This window comes from Dryas octopetala, chromosome 2 (assembly GCF_963921425.1).
Source record: "Dryas octopetala chromosome 2, drDryOcto1.1, whole genome shotgun sequence".
Classification (NCBI taxonomy): Eukaryota; Viridiplantae; Streptophyta; class Magnoliopsida; order Rosales; family Rosaceae; genus Dryas; species Dryas octopetala.
Genome location: NC_141367.1, coordinates 25,422,533 through 25,441,236, shown reverse-complemented (window position 1 = coordinate 25,441,236; position 18,704 = coordinate 25,422,533). Strand labels below are relative to the sequence as shown.

Below are 18,704 nucleotides of genomic sequence, written 5' to 3'. Positions count from 1 at the left end.
TTTCTTCTCATATTTCTAGAAACAAAATTATTAATAATAGTTTCAAATTAGCTATGATAAATTGACAAAAAAAAAAAATAGCAATAACATCATACTCTTTTCATTAGCCACATCACAGTAGCTTTAATAAAATCCAACTATCTAATTTAGTTAACATAACAACTTTTTAATTCATTGTCATCTAATTCAGTTAACTTCTTTAAATCTATTATTTAATGAAGCAAGAGCATTATCGCTAAGGCCGAAGGTGTAAAGACTGTATCGCTGTAAAGTTTCCTCTTTCTTTGAATAAAGATAATGATGAAGGACTAGACGTAAATTTAAAGTTTGTAGACTTTTGTTTTTTGAAATCTGAATCACATTAATTGAATCAATTGATCATTAACATTGGGCCTTCCTGTAGTTTTTTCTACTGACATTGGATTTAGTCATTTGGGCCTCTGTAGGTAAGTAGGTTTATAGCTTTTTTTTTTTTTTTTTTTTATAGCATAAATTTGTTTAAAAATATATATATTAACATATATATATATAATATAAAAAAAATTTGTAGCCCCCCTTGAAGATGGGGTCTAGGCGGTCGCACTCGGTGCGCCCTTAGGGCCGGCACTGAGAAGAGCCTAGAGAAGCGTGGTTGGTCTGCAGCCCCTCCACATGTCTTGACATGATCTTTCACCAAAAAGAAAAAAAGAAAAGAGAAAGAAACACTCTGATTGGCACACTGCATGTAAAATGGAGGTTTGTCACTAGTATTCTAGGCCACCATTATAGGCTTCTCTCTATTTTATCATTATAGCATTATAGTATTCCAGGCCACCTTTTGCGTCGTCGGGATGCTTTTTGTCACTAGCTAAGAGCCTAAGTAATAATATAAATATATTCATGCACATACAAATATCCAACATTTTAAATGTTGATATCCATCGTATCCAAGATTACAAAATGCGAGAATATCAATCATATATTGCTTGATGCCAACTAGATTGCGAGCGGGGGCTCAGTTCTCTCATTTTTTATCATTTTCTCTAAATATCATTCATAAAATGTTATCCATTTGAAATTTAGTAATTTAATCTAATTTTTAATTGAATTGGTTAATGTCAATAATGATTAACATTAATAGAATCACGATTACATAACACATGCGCACATACTTCACACAAATTTAAGTTATCTGTAGGATTTGTTTGGAGTTTTCATTAGTGAAAAGTGATTATAATATACAATAAGAGAGAGATGTGGGTAAGGACGCTTCTAAGTTCGATCTAATGAGGTAGAGAGCTCCTTTTATAACAGAGGAGAGGCCTCCTTTTACAACATTCCAGTGTAAACAACATAACTAAGCCAACAATATGGCACAAACGGGAATATTGATTGCATGATGTGTATATTTGTTACTCTGTTATAAACTTAAGAACAATACTTCTCTCAGTCTCTGGTTGGAAGAACCCTCTCACACCTCTCACAGATGCATGTCATTGTTAGTATTTTTATTCAATTTATGAATTAATTTTTTATTTATTTAGAATGAAAAGATCAAAAACAACATGCTCTAATGAGAGGGGGTTGGAGGAGCTCCTCTAACTAGAGGGACTGAGAGAAGTATTCTTCAATTAATACTATGATATTGTGATGCCCTTCAAATGCGGAGAAACGTGGACATTCCTGGTTTTCAAATTTATCCTATTCTAGGCACGAGTTTCCCAGTTTCAACAAGAGAGTGTACATCTAATAAGCTTAAAATTAACTTTGTGAAGATTCAGATTCTCTTATCAAAAGACAAATTGAGCTGCCGAGTCCATACGAGGAAAGTTGTCCGTATATCGCCTTGGTGTTTTTTTTTTGGGCCCGAGCATTGGTGTTAATATAGCAATAAAGCTTGGGTACCATACTAAAATGGATTTGACATGAACAAAGCCCATAATGTACCTACACCAACATAACGGCCGAACTCAATATCATGATGCCCATATGAATATATGATGTGCTGAACATTGCGAATGTACCGAGAAAGAAACATATTTTGATATTGAGCAGTAAAAGGTTGAATTTGATATTGTAGAATAGATTACGGTTTGGATGCTGTTGCTCCGAGCTTCCCTAGTTAGACACCATCCAAGATAGGGATGGCAAAAATACCTGCGGATTAGGGTTCTTGCGGAGATCCGATCCGATTAAAAATAAATGGGAATGCTAAACAGAGCCGGTTCGAATTTGGAGATTTTAAACGGGGAATCGATCGGGGACGGGATGGGTATGGTATTGGTTCTCCCCAAACCCGCCCCGATTCTATATGTACTTTATTTTTTTAATATTAAATATGTTAATATTATAATATATACATATGCATGGATAGTATATGTATTTAGAGATTTATGAATCATGGATGTATTGTATATGAATTTATGGATTTATAATCATAGACTATCGGATTTGTTTTTGCACATTACTAATACATCTACAAAAAAAGATTGGTGGTTAGATTACTATATGCTACTTACATATATAAGAATTTGTTGTATTGAGGCAACAAAAAAAAAAGAGGTTGGATTCGGGGATTCGGGGGGAACTCCCCGGCAGGTTTGGGGGCAGGAAATCCCCGTTTAATTATCCAGGGGTGCCCTCCCCGCCCTGCCCCGTTGCCATCCTTAATCCAACGGCGACAAAACAAAACAGATCTTTATAGCACATGATGCTTACCATGGACTGATTCACAGTGCAATTATTAATATAAAGATTCAGTCCCCATCATCATTTGACTCATAGTGCGTTCAATTAAACTGTGTTCAAAGGCATCCTTTTAACATTTATCCAGTAAATAACTCTTCCTAATTGGCTAAAATTCCCAGTTCTCAAACTCTACTATCAGAAATACAGATACATAGAAAAAGTTGACAAGTCTGCAGGACTAATTTAAACAAAAGCCTCTGACTGGGTAGATAATAGATTAGCTCAAATTTCCAAAAGGAAGCGTCTAGGGAAAAACAATTAACTCAAGTTGATAAGAACCCACATCAGGCCACTGGAAGCTCTCCGCTGTCGGCAATGACCACCTTCTTTGTAGGGCGATCTCCTCGGTCTGTCTCTAGCGACTCAATCATCCTAACGATATCCATGCCTTCCAAAACTTGCCCAAACACAACATGCCTTTGATCCAGCCATGGCGTCTGAAACAAAACAGTTACATTTAAGCATGTATCAAGTTACAGAATCATAGAGCAACTCTTCTAAGCTTCAACCACCTTTGAAAAGAAACTCAGAATTTTTTTTTAATCTTCCAAATTAGGAACATTACAGTTTCGATGTGTGTTTATGCTAGGCTTCAAACAATAGTGCAATATAAATTCTCCCAGACAAATTGATTGTAATCAAATAGAGAATGAATGACTCTTACCTTGACTGTGCATATAAAGAACTGACTCCCATTGGTATTGGGGCCAGCATTCGCCATGCTAACAACTCCTGGTCCGGTATGAGTCACTACAAAATGATATGCATTACAGAATTATGAGTGCAATGATACAGTTATGTAAGATATACAATCTATGATATCAGAAATAGACGCAACCATATTCAGCATCCTCATATTACAGCAGAAAGAAGATCTTGTGTCAATAAAAAGACAGTTCATAGAGGCCCCAGGCATACATCAATGATTATTGAATTATTCTGTATCGTATAATCTCTGTATTATCTTTATTTTCTTCAAATGTAATATCCTAGCCACGAACTTATTTGGCATGTCAGTCCCAACCTGCTATGAGGCATGAGAAGTGAGGAACAACTTACACTTAAAGTTCTCATCTTTAAATGTACGACCGTAAATGCTTTTACCTCCAGTTCCCTGAAATATAAGTTTTGTTAGTCCAACCAAAGGAAAAACATCACACACAAATAGACTATATTATCTTTCAAAAGAAAAAAAAAAACACAGAAAGAACTGTTACAAGTTCACAGTTAACAAACGGAATGCAAGGTGGCCAATAAAAATGTGGGGTAAATCTTTGGAAAAAGTGAAGGTGTAAGATAGGAATGAAAGGCCTAAATGGGTACTTCCAACCACCCCTGAGTGGCTATTTTCCTAGTTTAGTCAAACATTAAAGCTCTAAATAGTCGATTCCTTCCAATACTAAGGAATTATACTCAATTCCTTCCAATTCTCAGGAATTCAAACACTTCTTTACTAGCTGACAAGGATTATGCACCTCTGTGAACAAGAGTAAATATATACTGGGGCGTGTTGTTATACCTTTTACTGGAAAAACTTATATTTCAAAGTTCAAAACAAATAGCTGTCTTAGGAAACTGAACGCAAGAAAGATAAGTAGAAAATGAGAAGCATGGTCAACCAGCCATATTTGTGTGAAACAATGCCACCGCTATTTTATGAGTGGCGATGTCCAGCCAAACTTACGGACTCAAAAGTTAAGATGTTAAGTTTTGGGCTAGAAAAGAGACCTATTCAAGCTATCATGACAATTAAAAGAAAATGCCCAATTAGCTTCTGTTTCTTCTATTTAACCTTGCAAGCATATTGTTTAGCATAAAGCATACTAGTTGAGTAATAATTTATGGATTGGCTTATAAAGTATCTTATCAAATCTAATGTCAGCTCAATCTTAAACTAACAATATAGTCAATTATCATTGCAATTCACAAAAAATAACGAGCAACTATGAGTCTACAAGAATGGGAAGAGCACCCACATTTCCTTTATCAAAGTCCCCTCCTTGAATCATGAAATCCTTGATTACACGATGGAATGCAGAACCCTTGTACCCAAAGCCCTTGTCGCCTAGTAAAGACACACAGTTCATATGAAATAAAAAAACATCCAAAATGTCACTTTAATCAGAATATATAAGCAACAAACAAAAACAAATAAATCTTAAAACCTGTGCACAGGGCACGGAAATTCTCTGCGGTTTGGGGCACATCATCACCATACAATCCAATCACAATCCTCCCAGCAAGCTTCCCTACTGGGTTCCCAATGCTAATATCAAAATACACCTTGTGGGTCACTTTTGATTGTAATGTTGCTTCCTACAATTGAAAAAAAGAAACTCAAAATAAATAATAAGCTTACCAAATGCAGAAACTTTGATTTTTTTTTTTTATACTAAAAATAATTTGGGATTAGCATGCAAACCTCAGCACTTGCCCGGACTGAGCTAAGAAGACTGGTCCTTCTCCGGGAATTAGGGTTCGAAGAGAATGTCAGAGGGGACAAACGCACCGACCTGGAGAAGAAGCTGGACGACAACGTCGCCGTTTTGTTAGAAGACAACGGAAGTGTTGGAAGAGTGACTGAATCACAGGTAGGGGTCAAAGCTCTGATCTGAGATACGCTCCGAGCACCCGGAAAGGATCCAACATTTGACTGCGAAATGAAAGAATTAAAAAAAAAAAAAAAAACTTCCTTTTATCAACATTTATTTTCCATTTGGGTTTCTAGGGAACCAAACAAAGGGAGAGAGAAGAGAGGTGTTTTTTACCAGGGTTGTCAATGGAGTCGCCATTGAAGGAGATGGTGTCTACTATACTTAGCACTACCACTGCTGCAGCTGCTTTGCTGATAAGGCACAGTGTTTCTGGTCAAATATCAGTCTATTCTTTCTCTGTTGCAGACAAGCGATGAATTCAAATAGAGGCCAGAAGGTCACCAAACACCAATGCAACAAGTCCGAATTTACCAATATATTATCCAACTTTTCCTAAATGCCAATTGCATCCTCCTGAGATTATTGGGGTATTCAGACCACCCAAAATCACTTAGCTGACCACTGCATTAATTTTTTGCCCCTTTTTACCCATTTTGCCCTGCATAAAAAAAAACTCACCCCTCCAATTTTGGCCGGCCACCCCTCCCCGCCACCGGCGCAACCCCACCCCTTTCAGTTGACGGCGCGACCCCAACCCTCCCCATGGCCTGCGCGACCCCCCCACCCCCGATCTCTCTTTTCTCTCTCTCTCTCTCTCTCTCTCTCTCTCTCTCCTCTTTGTTTGCCTCCCTCCCTCACCGGACCACCATGGGTGGCCGGCACGACCCCATAGACCTCTAGATCGGGGGGTCGCGCAAGCCACCCATGGTGGTCCGGTGAGGGAGGGAGGCAGACAGAGGGGAGAGAGAGAAGATGGCAGAGAGAGGGAAGAGAGAGAGAGAAGGGAGATTGGGGGTGGGGGTGGGGGGTCGCGCCGGCCATGGGGAGGGGTAGGGTCGACCAGCGATGGGAGGGTTGGGGTCACGCCGGCGGCTGGGAGGGGTGGGGTTGCGCCGGCCACCCATGGTGGTCCGGTGAGGGAGGAAGGGAGAGAGAGGGGAGATGGGGTGGGGTCAGTGGGTGGGTCGCGTCGGCGGCGGGGAGGGGGTGGCAAGCCAAAATTGGAGAATGGGCATGCAGGGGCAAAATGGGCAAAATGGGGCAAAAATTTAAGGGGGTGGTCAACTCAGTGATTTTGGGTGGTCTAAATAACCCCCCCCCCCCCCCAGATTATTAAATCCTGTGGACTGCTGGGTTAGGTGCTAAATGGGCCGAGGTTGGGCCGTAGGTGTTTAAATATGGGACTCTTTCGTAAGTAAAGTAACATCTTTTTATCCATAATCCAATGGCAATGGCTGTGAGACCAACGCCTCTTCTGCTTTCAGCATTAGTACAATTCCAACCACGGCCATTTCCACTTGCCTACATTTCAAGAAAGACCGGGTTCATAGTCTCTGCTGCGACAATGGCTACCAGTGAACCCCAGAGCAAACCCAAAATCATAGATTCACATCTGCATGTGTGGGCATCTCCTCAAGAGGTAACTCAACTAAGCTTAACACTTCTGCAAGTCTATACTAAATTTTTACTTTTTTTTTTTTCTTTTTCTGAAACTAAAATGGTATTGAAATTTTTGGGTTGTGAAGGCTGCGGATAAATACCCTTACTTTCCTGGCCAATACCCCACTTTACCTGGAGATGTCGATTTCTTGCTCCAGGTATGACTTTCATGATACTTGAAATTCTATGATCTTTGCGTTTGCCCGCAGAGCTATATAAATTGCAAATTGCCCAGCATTGTTATTATTAACTCATTCTTTGTTTCCATTGTTCTAGTAATTTTGAATATGACAGCATATGAGGCCCAAAAAAATAAATATTATATTATATATATATATATATATATATTTCCATGTCTTTGCTCCTTTTTTTTTCTATATGGAACGCTGATAAATGGTACATTCATTTCCAACATATTTTCTATTTTTTTCCCAGTCTATGGAAGAAGCAGGTGTTGACGGTGCACTTATTGTGCAGCCCATTAATCACAAATTCGATCATTCTTTGGTGACAAGGTCTGTCTAAATATCATCATGTCTTCATATCGATGCCAAAGTTATATTTCCTTCAGTTCTTCTTAGTATAGTTTACACTACATGTTAGCAATAACTTAGCATGATTAATATGATAACCGTCATGGCTCAAAAGTTTGTATCGCACCTAGTAAAATTTTCGTTCCCTGTAGACTTGAATTTCAAAAGCTAATGGACAAAGGTTAATTGTCAGAAGTGCATCAGGTGATGTCCTACAGTACTTGGTACAGAACATGTTGATGTACATGATTGTAACCTTCCCCATGCTTGATTTCTTCCAATTTATAGTCTTTACCACATAATGTAGAAGGTATTACCTTATGCTTGGCTTATCTTTGGACAGTGTGCTGAAGAAGTATCCATCTAAATTTTTTGGTTGTTGCCTTGCAAATCCAGCAGAAGATGGAAGTGGGGTTAAGCAACTTGAACATCTCATTTTGGAGGTCTTTGGAGAATTTCACATAACGTTAATCATTTTTTTCCTGTGCCTTCAAGGAATTACCTTGACAAAATTTTCTTTTATTCTAGGACAACTATTGTGCAGTTCGCTTCAATCCATATTTGTGGCCTTCTGGTCAACAGGTAACTTATATATTCATATTTTTGTCCATGTTTTAGGATATATTACTTACAAATACCCAGTGGAAAATTATCTTTGCCTTATTTTATTCCATAATGGTACACCTTGCCTTACCTAAACCAAGTGATGATTTTGAATTGAATTTCGTTTTCTAGATTTCCATAATGGTACACCTTGCAGGCTTGCACCCTATCTCCCCCTATGTATAAGGAAAATGCATGGTTATTGGCCTCTTTGATGGAAAGTCATATAGATGGCTCCCTTCCCAAACTGTTAAGTGTCATACTGTATATATCCTTGTGAAACACCATTAAATGCTACGCAAGTTCCTCTAGAGTAATTGCGAGGCACAAAATAAGAAGACCAGATAACTTCTATGCATTCATATCAGTGCCATCTTTATCACATGTGAAGGTTTCTGCAGATGACCAATGAAGTTGGAAAGGCAATGTTCTCCAAGGCAGGAGAACTTGGAGCACCAGTTGGTTTTATGTGTATGAAGGTATTGTTTATCCTTATTAATTTTGTAAAATTGAATTGCAACTAGTGGCTACATACTACAATCAATTTATATAAAATGGCATATTCATTCAGATTACTTGATTACTTCACACTGAACCACTTAATGTCACAGACCCAGTCAAGATTACGGTAATAGCCCAGTCAAGATTTGCTTTATCTTTAAGTGAAATAGGTTTGTGTATGTGTCTGTGTGTGGGAGGGAGCAGGGGCTACTGGTGTATTTGGAGTCTCCAAGGGCCTTTACCAACTGGCACTTTTTGCCGAATGTTTATTTATTATAAAAATGGGTAAATTCAGGGCCTCAGTCTGCATATTTCAGAAATTGAGCAACTGTGCACAGAGTTTCCATCAACAGTTGTAATGCTTGACCATTTGGCTTTCTGCAAACCACCAATGTGAGCTTCTCGTAATTTGCTTTGCAAGAAAGAGCTTTTCAATATCTGCCTAGACCATTTGCACTCTTCTTACTATAATGATCTTTTCTTGCAGAAATGATGACGAAAATCTGGCTTTCTCTGCACTTCTACAGCTATCCAGATTCCCACAGGTACAAGTCACTTTTATTGCTACCATCTTGAGCAATACAAGGCTTTTATATATTTGTTGACCTAGACCATTACTTGAGAGTTGAGACCCTTGTATTTTCATTTGTTTGGATGATGACTTTGAGAACGAGGTAGGTGGTTGAATCTGATTATTCTTACTGGAAATCAAGCAACATTTGACAATGACAAAGGCTTGGTAAGAATAATTAGATTATTGGGTCGGATATAAAGCACAATAATGAACCCTTGCTGACTCTGTGCTATCTCTGTCCAATGCTTGACCGGTTGTCTTTATGTTTGTTCCTCAATTTATAGTTCACTCATGCTAATAATCTGATTCTCATTGTGTAGTATGAATTTTTTATGGCCAGGTCTATGTAAAATTCAGTGCCCTTTTCAGGGTTTCAAGAATGCCATTTCCATATCAGGATTTAACTCACTCACTGTCCCAAGTTGTCTCGAGCTTTGGTGCTAACCGTGTCATGTGGGGCAGGTAGCTCTGTCTTCCTTTTTTTTTTTTTTTTTTTTGCTTTCCATTAAACCAAAATTCTTCGTTGTTTTTTACCGGGCAGGGAGAAGATGCTAATAATCATTATTGCAGTGATTTTCCATTTGTTGTTCCGGAGTGTGGTTATAAAGGAGCCAAAGAAGCGGTTTCTCTCATCGCCAATCAAATACCTCTATCTTCTTCGGAGTTGGAGTGGATCATGGGAAGAACGCTCGTGCAACTCTTTCAAAATTAGTGGCTTTCATAAGCAAGTTTAGATGCCACTCAGAACTAAAAATAAGAGATTCATGTAATTCCGATTAATGTTAAAACCCTTCAAACTTTGGAATCTGAGACTAGTCATTACTACGATACATATGCCCTTTGCCAGTGTCGTGTGCCCTGTTTTAGTATCACTGTTGCGCTAATTTTGCCCTCGGCCCCAAAATTTGAAGCATCGTTTCTGTGACCAATGTATTCTGGAGCCATAGGCAACTGTTCTGTGGACGTGAATTGTAATGAACTAAGTATTGTATGAATGGCACAGCTACTGCTTTTAATGAAAAACTCAACGCTGGCACTCTGAAATAGATCTAAATGTCTCAACCTCAAATTGGGAAAGTTCAAACTAGAATGCTAATTCTAAAAATATACAGATTTATCACCAGATCACGTCCCATGTAAACCCTGTTAGTCTTGTACAAAATTTCTATCCCATCGGGCGTTGCTGTACACTCATATTTGAAGTGAATCAAACTTTATCGCCTGTCAGTATGTCAACCATTAACCACTAGGATATAGATGAAGAGAACAAATAAAAGAATTTCCACCCGCAGATTGCTTTACAACGAGTGTTCTAAACCTATATAACTATCAAGAAAATGGAGATTTATACAGAAATTAGGTTAATCCTCTATCCGTTGAATTTCACCCATCATTATACGATTGCTGGTAACTTTAAAACCCAGGAGGGCAGGATCAATTTGCCTCCCTTTCTTTCCTTTCTTCTTGCCACTTCGACCCCCTTGCATTGCGTCTGATGTTTCTGAAAATCCTGCTGTTGCATGGGCATCCATTGGAGCAATCTTCTTGGAATTACTCTTGAGCATATCTATAAATGATGCGTCTGACACATCAGCATCACTGGCGGATGAAGTACGGCGAAAATGCATCTCTTTCTTTGAAGTTGCCACGACATCAGAACCTTGGTTTACTGGATTAACCATTGGGTCTTGCCTCCCGCCTGAAGATAAACCCATTGGGTAAATTTTGAAATAAGCATAGATCTCAAACCATCTGTACCAAGATAAAAATACTAGAAGAGAGTTCCAGATACCATACCATCTGGAGCACCACTAGAATTTTTTCCTCTAAAAACTGGATCAGAGATCAGTTCTGACAATCGTTCTTGGGATGCTGAAGCACTTGAGACAGGAGGCCGTCTCAACAGAATATTGTCTTGACCTTTGGATGGGACTGATACCCTGTTGGATTGTTTAAATAAGAAAATTATCTCTACACATGCTTGGTAAAAATTTCGGGAGAAAAACAAGGGACCAATAAGAGTAAGGCCATTTATTTACCGATCCTTGGCAGTTTCTTCTGCAAATGAATTACTTCGGCCAATCTTGTCATTGTAAAAGCCTGCATTCCCACCTGGGAACAAGTAGATTTAGAAAACCACACACTATCAAATGAACAATATTGGACATATTGCAGGGCATCAAAGAAGCAATAAAGAGCAATACCTGAAACACTGGAGGAAGATTGCATGCTAAGGGAGGCATTTGTTGACCTCTCCTCATAATTTGGAGCCACCAACCCTACTTGTTCAACCATTCGTTCTTGAGCCTCAAAAGCTCGACTCATAACTGTCCCCTCATTTTTGGACCCACGCTTCCTCCCCTCAAACTCAGAAAGTTCATTGTTAATAGAAGACTTACTAATCATGTTAGAATTTGCATAAATTGACTGACTCGTCTCATTGATGCCTGCCAAGAATGACTCTCTCTCAACCAATGCCCCAGAATCAGATCTATACATCAAGTTTTCATTGCTTTCCACACTACAGGCCCGCTCTTCGTGTGGGAGTTCACATGGATTAGAACCATATGACCCTACTCGAAATGAGTTATTTAGACCTGCTTCTTGGTCTGCATGAAGACTGAACGGGTGATTTGAAGAGCTAGGTCCAGAGTAAAGGGCAGACGGCAGCCTGTTATCAGAGAACATCCCATTGCTCACATTCAATGACTCGGTAGGTTGATGGCCTGATTTTTGATGGAGCAGCTCCATCAGTAGTCTCTTTGACTTCTCATCGTTAAATCCATCTGACATCCATAAAGTTCGATCCTGAGAATTTATTTTGATTTCTGACTCCCTTTTCTGCCGCTCAGCATTCATATGCAACTGTTGAAACCGAGAGTCCATCCAGTCATTTTCTAGCAGCTCATTCTTCTCAGACCAGTGTCCATCAATTGCGTCCAAATGTGGAACATGAAATTGGTTAGGAACAAGAGGGTGATGAGGATTATGAGAATGCATGCCAGACGAAAATGTTCCTAATTGCCCAGTTGATTGCATACGCCCAATGGAATCCTGCATATCCAAACCCTGAGCACGAGCCATAGCATTTACAACATCCAAGTTCATCCCTGGTGCACCAGCCGGCAATGACATTGACCGCTCAAATGGCAGGGAGCCAGGCTCATAAAACCCTTGTTGAAGTCGATCCTGTAATGAAATATTCCGGTCAAGGTGACTCAGCTGCTCCTCATGGGATGGTCTCTGTTGCCTTTGATAAAAGTCTAAAGGACTGAAGCCCGATGATTGAGCTCTGTGAGTGCCAGCATGGGCCCTGAAAATCTGATTTGATTCATCAGATGGCCAGACAGAACCAGTATGTCTCTCTTCTTCCATCCGCTGCCTTAATCCCATTGGTAACTGCCTGGCTTGTATCTGATGTTCCAATGATTGAATTTGTCCATGTTGTGCACGAGACAGTAGCTCAAACAAATCTGTTTGATGTCCTTGGGCTGTCTGACCAAACTTTGCTTGAATAAGCTGCTCCATAGATGGATCAACATGCCTTGGAAGATGGTGAGACCGTTGTTGAAGTTCATGTCTAAGGTGCTGCTCTAATAGAACCTGATCAAGAACATTGTTCGCTCTGAGAGGATCAACATGTGGCTGTCTAAGTGCAGGATCATGCATTTGACCACGCAGCAATTGTTCAAGAAGCACCTGTTGTACTTGAGATTGCTGTTGCTCCTGTAAAAGCTTCTGCTGTTGATTAAACTGCTGCTGCTGCAATTGATGATGTTGCTGGAGCTGAAGCTGCCGATGCTGCTGCTGTTGCTGTTGCTGTTGCATCTGCAGTGTTAAAAGATGATCCAAATCTGCTGAAGAATGGTTGGCTAACTGTTGATGGTGAATAAGATTCTGATTTGGCAAATGGTCTAAAACTGTATCATTCAAGTGTGCAAAGCTAGACAACATGTTTCGCTGTTGGAGTTGCTGCTGTTGAATTTGCTGTGACATAAGCTGCTCCGCTAAATCATAATGACTGGATTCCTGTTCCATGTGTGCTAATTGGCGAGGAGCCATCATGTCCTGATACAGGTTTGGATCAGAGACTGTATTTTTTCTATGAACATCAGGCCATGTCTCAGCAACAACCACTGAATCGGGAATTGCACCGAAGGGAATGCCCCTCCCCACACCAGAAGGCGTATTGGCTGACTTGGGATGTCTTATTTGACTACCTTCTAGCTCAGACCACAGCAAGCCAAAGGGGTGCAACTTATCATCATTCTGATTAGGCACACCAGATTCTATCAGTTCAGTTGGGGGAGGAAGGTGGCTAATAGAATTTGCTACCCGATCATGAATGCTCCCAGAAGATTTTGCAGTAGAATAACCGGTAGATCCATGTATTCCTGGAAACACAATATCTGGAAAATTACAGATGAACTAGGATGAGACGAAGCAAGAAACCATCTGTCAGCACAAAAAACAAACCAAAAAGCATTGATTATTAAAAGCCAAACCTTCATCTTGTGCAACAAAATCATTAAGGCTTTGACCCCTGGAGTGTGACAGTTGTGATGGAGCTTCAGGCTCAGATATTCTTGGCTGAATATGCTGAGCTGAAAGGCTGTTTAGTTCAGGCAACGGCCGTTGAAGGTCATTTCCCAGAAATGAATTAGTAATTTCTGAAACTGGAGCAGAGGAGGGTAAACTGGACTCCAGATTCCCTACCAAACCACTGGATTCTTCGAGCTTAGAACTTGGATTCATCATATTGGCATGCCCATCCCAGACTTTCAGATGTGGCATGAGCTCCCCCAACTCTATGAAAGGTGTTCCTTCAGGAGTATCTGCCAAGCGAACAGGCAAGTCTGTCCCAAAAAAACCTTGTTCAAACCATGAAATTATGTCGACCCCTAGGTATGGCCCCTGGGTCATCCCTTGAGGATCAAGGTAGTACAAACATAAATCCTCAGGAGGGACATCCCTTTCTAAGTCTTTCATCCGAGGGTTGCTACTCTGATCCTGCTCAGAAGAGGCCAAAGCATAGGGAGTATTTGAATCATTGGGAAGCTTGGATCTGATGTCAGAAGAAGTGGCAAACTTAATGTCACCAGACAGAGGATGATTGGAAAAAGCAGAATCTGCAATTTGCCTACTGCTACTGACATTGAGCTGATCAGCACTATCGTAAGCACCATTGATCTCAACATCACTGCAGATACCATTACTTTTTTGAAATGTTAGGGACAATCCATCAAGGTTCTTTCCTGCAGTAGCTTTGTTTTCCCATTCTTCATTATCTTCTTTTTCTGTAATATAAAATAATTAGGACCATTCCGATATCAAATTCCAGTCAACAAACCTGGCAAAATTCAATATACAGGATAACATGCAAATATTAATATAAACTGTAACTCACCATCTACCACATTCCTCTGTGAACCATAATTCCACAAAGTCCCATAATCATCAGCATTTCCAGCTTCCTGCAAGGTATTGATAGTCTCTTCGGTGAGGGTTGAGGGCAAATTACCCAGGACTCCATCAGAGGCTTCCAAGTCTCCCACACCTAGAAAACCAATGTTTTAGAAATTAGACTGACAATTAAACAAAAAAGGGTTGAAAACCATTAAGCTGAAAAATACCTGTAATATGTTCAGTTGATCTCCCCTTTCTAAACGAATTGTATACTACCCCACTACTTGTAATCTTTCCCTTCCATATATCACCGAGGACAGCCTATTTCATCATATGAACCAATTAAAAAGCATAAAAGAAATCAATCCATCAAGAAAAGTAATCCACAAATTTCTAAGATAGAATTCCATTTCTTACCTCCTCTTCAGCAACAGGGGCAAGAAAAGCCAATGGTTCAACAAAGCCTACTTGAGTTATATGGGGCAATTCCTCCATGTCATCTGGCAATGTACCAAAAGATAGATCAAGCTTTCGCTGACGATAAATGTCAAGAAGCTTCCCCCTTGGGTAGCAAAAACTATCAGTTGAGCGCCTTGGCTGTCCAGGGACATTTTCATTTTGTCCAGATGGAGCAGAGCCAATAACGCCTGCAGATGAAGATCTCCCAATAACATTTCCCCTTCCTCGTCCAAGGGTAAATCCCAAATTTGAACCCTCCACGCGTCCTCTTTCAAGCCCAAATCCAGGTGCAGCACGGTAAGTAGTTGATGCACCAGAGTTAACCTCCATTCTATGGCGTGGCCTCCATTTATCCCGAGAATCTGATTCACGCTCAGAAGCTGAACGGCTGTTACCTCCAAGGGATTGATTGTCACTGTTACTGTGAGCATCTTCCCTCTCCACATCTGTTTTCTTCTCAGTTCGGGACTCCTTTTCTTTGTCTTCAGGACCCCACCTAGACGACCATTTGCTATCACGCCGTGCTTCATGCACAGAATTACGACCATCATGCCACCTGTCAGATGTAGGCAATGCCCTACTATCAGTTGTGTCTCTCACTGGAATATTGTCAACACGGCGTTCTGATTTCCTGCGATCTCTTCTACCACCAAGCAAGCTAGTTTCTCTTTCCTCTTCACGCCAACGACGGCTACTTTCACTTTCAGTAGTAGGCCGCCTCCAATCTTTTTTGTCCTCAGATCCTTCCAAACGCCAACCTTCTTTCTGGCTGCTATCAGTGGAGTTTCCAATTGAACTTGGACCACGCACTTCCTGTCATATATAGCCAATTTAATGACTCGTAAGCTAAGTTTCTAATTTACAAGCAAATCCCGGCTCAAATAACTGTAGATTGATAGATAGAGTGAGTTTTTTCATTATATATAGATTAAATAAGAGTATCAATAAAACAGTTGTACAATGCCACAAATAAGAAGTCTATTAATAGGACAAGAGGATTGAATTTACTACAGCTAAATCTGATTCAGAGCAATAAATTTGTCAATTTAATACTAACACAAAATCCAATCTTTCCAGCACATACCAACTTAGGCTCGCTTGGTTTGGCATAAAGCCACTGGGGGGACAAAGGTATGCTGCTCTCTGAGCCTGCTGGATCTGCAAAAAATTGTCACTTAGCAATATAAATTTACATAAGACAAAACAAACAACAACAAAAGGCAAGCAAAACAGATATTACTTTATTGACTTTTCAGTTCATAAAATTAGTACCACAAAATAAAAATAAATAAAAAAAGTTTACCTTTTGACTCATCAAATGATCCGTTAAGCACCTTATCCTCATCATTTCCTCCAGAAACTTCAACTGCCATGGCATGAAAACAAATTAAAAGACAGATATATGCTATGCTTTCACTAACAAAGCCCAAGTAAAGTCACACACTGATCTGGTAATAAAATCACTAAAACTCCTTATCCACTACTCGAAGGAACTGTACACATTTTCAACTACAAACAAAAATATAATAGTAAGCACTTAATTCAAATAGACTTTCCAGACCAGGAAAGAACTGAACACAGCAGTGAATGCATCCCGACAAAACAATCAAAATCTTAATACCTTGATAAGGTTAAACACTTGAGCTAATTCGATAATTAATTTCCTAAATTAGTCTACACTGCAGATCAAAATTTTCACCCCACAATAAATCTCAAGCATTAGACATCCAGTTGTACTATAAGTTTCATATGCAAATTCTTTTATTTGATTTTCAAAAAAAAAAAAAACATTAATGAAAACTACAAATCATAGAATTTAATAGTTCAAAGCATGAGATATTGATAGTAAAACAACCGATGGATTGCCAAATACTAGTATTAAAGATCAAATTCGAATACTGAAATTACAGATAAAAAAAAAAGAAAAACAAACTGATCTGAGAAAAACCCAATGAACGAAATAAAAAACGTAAAAATCTGAATAGCTCAAGATGCACGAAGTGGTAATTAAGGAACTTGATGTTGAAGGAGACGAAAATGAACTAGTCCACTATATACTTAACGCTTCAGATCAGTAACCTTTGACCTTGCATTAGCTTCATACCGATCAAATCCATTGGATACACAAATCGAGACCAATGAATTGCTAAGAAATAAATGCAAAAATGAAACCGCGGAAGTACCTTTGGAGGTCCAGGACTGATCGGACGGTTTAGAGGAAATGAGATCCTCCGGTAGATCGAACTTGCCTTCCGCCATCGAACGGTCGAAAAGTGACGGAGTCGGGAGAGAGGAGATCGTGAAAGGGAGAAACACACAGTGAATTGAAACTACGCTGCTCGGAGCCAAGAGAGAGAGATGTTTAGGTATGGACGATTTTTGGAATTTCAGAGAATCTAGGGTTTCGAAAAACACTTTTGTACAACACTGAGCAGTCTGAGCAGAGAGAGAGAGAGAGAGAGAGAGAGAGAGAGGTCTGGGAGAGAAGAAAAGGGTGAGGGTTTGGGTGGTGGTCAGAACAGCCAAATCAACTAATCGAGTAATAAGATTTCAGGTTGCATCTTGAGTAGAATAATTTTGTTATATAAAATAATCAAGTTGTTTATTTTTAGGTCTTAGAAAAAATAAAACATTAAAATAAAATATAATAATATAACAAATTATATTTAAATCAATAAAACTTTTGAAATTATATCTTACTTTTCCAACTCCGACCAATTAATAATGTCATGTATTTTATTGTATCAGAAAATATTAATTTGTATATTCTTTTTTTTTTTTTATAGACATAAAATTACGATGTTGTTCATAATTTAGTTTAAGATTTATAAATAAAATTTATGGTATAAAAATACAATACATGGTATATAAATAGGAGTTAGGGTTTAGAAATGAAGTTTAGGGTTCTAAAACTTATGATTTAGGATTTAGGTCTGACTAAAATCCGAAAATTAAATCTTAAACTGTTTTGCTCCTTACCAGTCATATGCAAATCTAATACAAATTTAAATATGAATAATAATATATATTTATATTTATTGTAATTTTTTTTTCATTTTAATCAATAATGACTAAAACAAAATTATAAAAAAATACATTGATTAATAAGTAATTATGAATAATTTTATTAATTTATTTGTAATTAACAGATAATAATAAAGAGTTATTTTTAGCTTTGGAGAAAAGACATTTAATAAAGGGTTTAATGACAAAAAAGCTCACAAACTCTTTATTTGTTTGCTTTAAATGTCCGTCAACTGGATTGAAACGCAATACCGTCCATGAAGTCCATGGGTCGGTTTGGTTCGAGTATAAATAGGAGCAATCTTGTATTTTTGTCCAATCTAAACGACTAAACCCAACCAAACATTCAAGATTTAAACAACCCGACCCGGAAGTACAACACCTATCCACGAAGTCCATGCGTCCTGGGTAGGGTGGGTTGTTTCATATTTGTCCAGTCAAATGTATTTTGTCTCAATGAAATTCAAATTCAAAGCTCTATCATAATTTTACAAAAGTAGTACTCTTATTTGTCCAGTCAAATGTAATATGTTTTTAGGTTCATTGATTTTAACTACTAAATTTTAATAACTTTTTAGTTTAGGTACCAAAATTAAATAGTATTTTAGATTAAGTACTAGTTAAAAAGTCAAACAAAATAATAAAGTAAAAAATATTAGAATTTACGAATATTACATGCCACTACAATAAAAAAATAAAAATAATATTACATCACAAATATTACATTAATTTATATTATATTTTATTAAAATAAAATAAAATCAATCCAGTCACAATTTTACT

The 18,704-nt window shown here is 38.6% G+C and overlaps 3 protein-coding genes across 5 annotated transcripts; 1 reads left to right on the top strand and 2 right to left on the bottom strand.

Moving 5' to 3' along the window:
* Nucleotides 1–2,767: 2,767 nt before the first annotated feature.
* Nucleotides 2,768–5,661, bottom strand: PNSL5 (cyclophilin 20-2). Its single transcript, XM_086230813.1, has 7 exons — nucleotides 5,496–5,661; nucleotides 5,150–5,380; nucleotides 4,893–5,043; nucleotides 4,704–4,792; nucleotides 3,787–3,841; nucleotides 3,392–3,477; nucleotides 2,768–3,164 (listed from the first exon to the last, which is right to left on the bottom strand). Exons 1-7 carry the CDS (start codon nucleotides 5,517–5,519, stop codon nucleotides 3,012–3,014), a joined length of 789 nt encoding a protein of 262 aa, XP_086086939.1. The 5' UTR covers nucleotides 5,520–5,661; the 3' UTR covers nucleotides 2,768–3,011.
* Nucleotides 5,662–6,602: 941 nt separating this feature from the next.
* On the top strand, nucleotides 6,603–9,959 carry LOC147294673 (catalytic/ hydrolase). 2 transcript variants are annotated; one of them, XM_086230811.1, is made up of 10 exons: nucleotides 6,603–6,801; nucleotides 6,908–6,979; nucleotides 7,257–7,336; nucleotides 7,698–7,797; nucleotides 7,883–7,936; nucleotides 8,359–8,436; nucleotides 8,754–8,851; nucleotides 8,946–9,003; nucleotides 9,373–9,494; nucleotides 9,603–9,959. In XM_086230811.1, the coding sequence occupies exons 1-10, from the start codon at nucleotides 6,607–6,609 to the stop codon at nucleotides 9,742–9,744; spliced, it is 999 nt and encodes a 332-aa protein (XP_086086937.1). In that variant the 5' UTR covers nucleotides 6,603–6,606; the 3' UTR covers nucleotides 9,745–9,959. The 2 variants fall into 2 exon arrangements, with proteins under 2 accessions (XP_086086937.1, XP_086086938.1); XM_086230812.1 differs by lacking the exon at nucleotides 8,359–8,436 and having other exon boundaries at nucleotides 9,603–9,958.
* Nucleotides 9,960–10,235: 276 nt separating this feature from the next.
* Nucleotides 10,236–17,426, bottom strand: LOC147294672 (uncharacterized). 2 transcript variants are annotated; one of them, XM_086230810.1, is made up of 11 exons: nucleotides 17,081–17,426; nucleotides 16,201–16,263; nucleotides 15,982–16,055; nucleotides 14,856–15,710; nucleotides 14,666–14,759; nucleotides 14,440–14,589; nucleotides 13,538–14,329; nucleotides 11,237–13,426; nucleotides 11,072–11,144; nucleotides 10,830–10,972; nucleotides 10,236–10,731 (listed from the first exon to the last, which is right to left on the bottom strand). In XM_086230810.1, exons 1-11 carry the CDS (start codon nucleotides 17,154–17,156, stop codon nucleotides 10,394–10,396), a joined length of 4,848 nt encoding a protein of 1,615 aa, XP_086086936.1. In that variant the 5' UTR covers nucleotides 17,157–17,426; the 3' UTR covers nucleotides 10,236–10,393. The 2 variants fall into 2 exon arrangements, with proteins under 2 accessions (XP_086086936.1, XP_086086935.1); XM_086230809.1 differs by having other exon boundaries at nucleotides 11,237–13,441; nucleotides 17,081–17,425.
* Between the last annotated feature and the right edge of the window lie 1,278 nt (nucleotides 17,427–18,704).

Bases quoted from the DNA above. Each gene is read 5' to 3' on its own strand.
- PNSL5 (XM_086230813.1), bottom strand. From the start codon at position 5,519: ATGGCGACTCCATTGACAACCCTG. The intron at 5,381-5,495 runs GTAAAAAACACC...TTCATTTCGCAG, and splicing joins CGACTCCATTGACAACCCTG to TCAAATGTTGGATCCTTTCC. The intron at 3,842-4,703 runs GTGGGTGCTCTT...CTTATATTTCAG, and splicing joins GGGACTTTGATAAAGGAAAT to GGAACTGGAGGTAAAAGCAT.
- LOC147294673 (XM_086230811.1), top strand. From the start codon at position 6,607: ATGGCAATGGCTGTGAGACCAACGCCTCTTCTGCTTTCAGCATTAGTA. The intron at 6,802-6,907 runs GTAACTCAACTA...TGGGTTGTGAAG, and splicing joins TGTGGGCATCTCCTCAAGAG to GCTGCGGATAAATACCCTTA. The intron at 7,337-7,697 runs GTCTGTCTAAAT...ATCTTTGGACAG, and splicing joins GATCATTCTTTGGTGACAAG to TGTGCTGAAGAAGTATCCAT.
- LOC147294672 (XM_086230809.1), bottom strand. From the start codon at position 17,156: ATGGCGGAAGGCAAGTTCGATCTACCGGAGGATCTCATTTCCTCTAAA. The intron at 14,590-14,665 runs GTATTTTTCAGC...TTGGTTTTCTAG, and splicing joins ATCAACTGAACATATTACAG to GTGTGGGAGACTTGGAAGCC. The intron at 10,732-10,829 runs GTATGGTATCTG...GTTTATCTTCAG, and splicing joins TTCTAGTGGTGCTCCAGATG to GCGGGAGGCAAGACCCAATG.